The sequence below is a fragment of the Austrofundulus limnaeus genome, unplaced genomic scaffold (genome assembly GCF_001266775.1).
Source record: "Austrofundulus limnaeus strain Quisiro unplaced genomic scaffold, Austrofundulus_limnaeus-1.0 Scaffold9, whole genome shotgun sequence".
In the NCBI taxonomy this organism is placed as follows: Eukaryota; Metazoa; Chordata; class Actinopteri; order Cyprinodontiformes; family Rivulidae; genus Austrofundulus; species Austrofundulus limnaeus.
Window position 1 is genome coordinate 1,241,478 of NW_013952411.1, and position 2,649 is coordinate 1,244,126.

General features: G+C 45.9%; 1 protein-coding gene across 1 annotated transcript; it reads left to right on the forward strand.

Annotated features, from left to right (window-relative positions):
• Positions 1 to 377: 377 nt before the first annotated feature.
• hoxd10a (homeobox D10a) lies at positions 378 to 2,649 on the forward strand. Its single transcript, XM_014001416.1, has 2 exons — positions 378 to 1,761; positions 2,310 to 2,649. Exons 1-2 carry the CDS (start codon positions 1,023 to 1,025, stop codon positions 2,582 to 2,584), a joined length of 1,014 nt encoding a protein of 337 aa, XP_013856870.1. The 5' UTR covers positions 378 to 1,022; the 3' UTR covers positions 2,585 to 2,649.

The window sequence follows — 2,649 nt, forward strand, 5'->3', positions numbered from 1 at the left end:
TGCCCTTACACCAAGCACCAGACCTTGGAGTTGGAGAAGGAGTTCCTCTTCAACATGTACCTGACCCGGGAGCGCCGCCTAGAGATCAGCAGGAGCGTCAACCTGACCGACAGGCAGGTCAAGATTTGGTTCCAGAACCGCAGGATGAAACTCAAAAAACTGAACAGAGAGAACCGCATCAGAGAACTCACGTCAAACCTCACCTTTTCGTGATCTCGCGTGGTTTCCTGCCTCCTATTATTATTATTATTATTATTATTATTATTATTATTATTATTGCTTCTTGGAGAAAACATAAACAGCTGTTGGCTGATAAAAAATACAATTATACTGCACAACTATAAAGCAATTAAACAAAACAGAATTATGCATAAATGAAGAGTAAACGGGTCGGATTAGCATTTTTTTCATCTTTATTTTTCYAAGTCCATCTTTAGGAAATGATAGAAATCACGTCACAAAAACAGTTATTGTTACATTTCCTACTGAAATAACYAGCATCTCATTAAAAATTAAATAAATATAAAATAAAACAAATGAAGAGGAGCTGGGTACATGAGGGTCTGCTGTTGTCGCCAATGCGTCATGTAGACTGCAGCACTTTATTTATTTTAAAGGTCCAAACAAAGAAACTTTGATGTTGTTCGTGTTTTTGTTAGATCTCAAACATCTCACGGGATGTCTTTCGGTAAATAAGTGGATTTTAGGAGAAGATTAGTTGTTTTTAGTCCGATCTGAGGCGTTTTGTTTCATAGGAAAAGGTCGTGTTAAAGCCCCTCCTGCAAAACCAATTTCAAGTCCGTGTTGTAGGTGTCGCTGTTGACCACGCGTGCATCTGCAGTGCGAGCGCGTGCGGAGGCAGGAGGCTGCGTCTCAAGGCCATTTTCAAATCTCATTGGTGGGTTTGTCATGTGGTCTGGAGRCATCCCGACTTCCAGATTGTTTTTCCTAGATATGTCAGCTTGCAAAAGACATCTCTCTCCTCTCAAGAACTTCTCCCCCCCTCCTCCAAGGGAGAAAAAATGTCCTTCCCCAGCAGCTCACCTGCCAACCCGTTCTTAGTGGACTCTTTAATTGGCGCGTGCAGGACGGACAGTTTTTATTCCAGCAGCAACATGTACATGCCGTCAGGGTCGGAAATGGGGACCTACGGAACCTGTGGACTCCTGCCGTCTTTCGGCAAAAGCAGAGGGGAAATCAGCCACCAGAACCCGGCTGTGAACGTCCACCCGTACATACCTCAGCTGGAGAACTGGTCTGATCCGGGTCGAGCCTGCAGGACAGACAGTCCGATGACAAACTGCACATTTTCACAGAGCATAAAGGAGGAGAGCAACTGCTGCATGTACTCGGAGAAGAGGCTCCAAAAGGTCAGCTCGCCCGAGGTCCCCGCCTACCCCATCGCAGAGCCCTGCTCCGCGGACGGCCCCGAGATCCCGGTTCCGGGCTACTTCAGACTGAGCCAAACGTACGCGAACGGGAAGCACGCGGAAAGCTACAGCCAGGACGAGCCGCCGAGTCCGAACCCGACGCTCCTGCAGCTCAGCCGGGTCAAACMTCCTCCTCCTCYGCCTCCTCCTCCCCTTCCTCCCGCTTCAAGTTTCCCACCAGAGCCGGAGAACGACGTCCAGGAGCCCGAGCCCGCGCGCACACCGAGCCCGGATCAGACGCTCCAGCGCYCGGAGGAGAAGAGGAAGAGGAGCTGCTCCGTGGAGGCGCGCGCGTCCAGCCCGGAGCCGCTGCTGCAGAAGGAAGGGAAAGGTGGGCCGGCTGCAGGCAGGAGCTTTTATCTCAACAACAAGGGCTTCGGCATCATAAAAGCAAGAATAAAACACAAACAACCCTAAAGTCGTAATGTTTAATGAGAGTCTTTCTCAGGTTGCAGTAATGGCCAACTGAATGGCTTTACCATGCAGCCCACATCCCCACACTTTATTACATTTTCCACTTTATTATATTCATGCATTTTGGAGTTATTAAATGGACCCAGAATAGAGGCCACCTTATTTTATTTATTTGCTTTTGCAATTTATTTAAATCAATCATCATTATTGATTTAACATTTTAGATATCTAATTTAGAAAGCTTGATTTTTTAAATTGAATTAAAAAAATATGTTCGTTATTGTCTTGGTTTATTTATGGCGCCAACCTCTGCATTATATTTACTCAGGGTAAGCATGTACATTAGGTTTAATTTCCCTGAGGTGAAATTTCAAAAGGAGGTGAGATGATGTGCAGCAGCCCTCTAATGTAAAGCTGTTTTTATTTTTTTTAATTATTTAACTTATTTTTTTTAATCTTCCTCAGACTGTAAGAGTGACGCTTTACCAAACAACTGGCTGACAGCGAAGAGCGGCCGGAAGAAGCGGTGCCCTTACACCAAGCACCAGACCTTGGAGTTGGAGAAGGAGTTCCTCTTCAACATGTACCTGACCCGGGAGCGCCGCCTAGAGATCAGCAGGAGCGTCAACCTGACCGACAGGCAGGTCAAGATTTGGTTCCAGAACCGCAGGATGAAACTCAAAAAACTGAACAGAGAGAACCGCATCAGAGAACTCACGTCAAACCTCACCTTTTCGTGATCTCGCGTGGTTTCCTGCCTCCTATTATTATTATTATTATTATTATTATTATTATTATTATTATT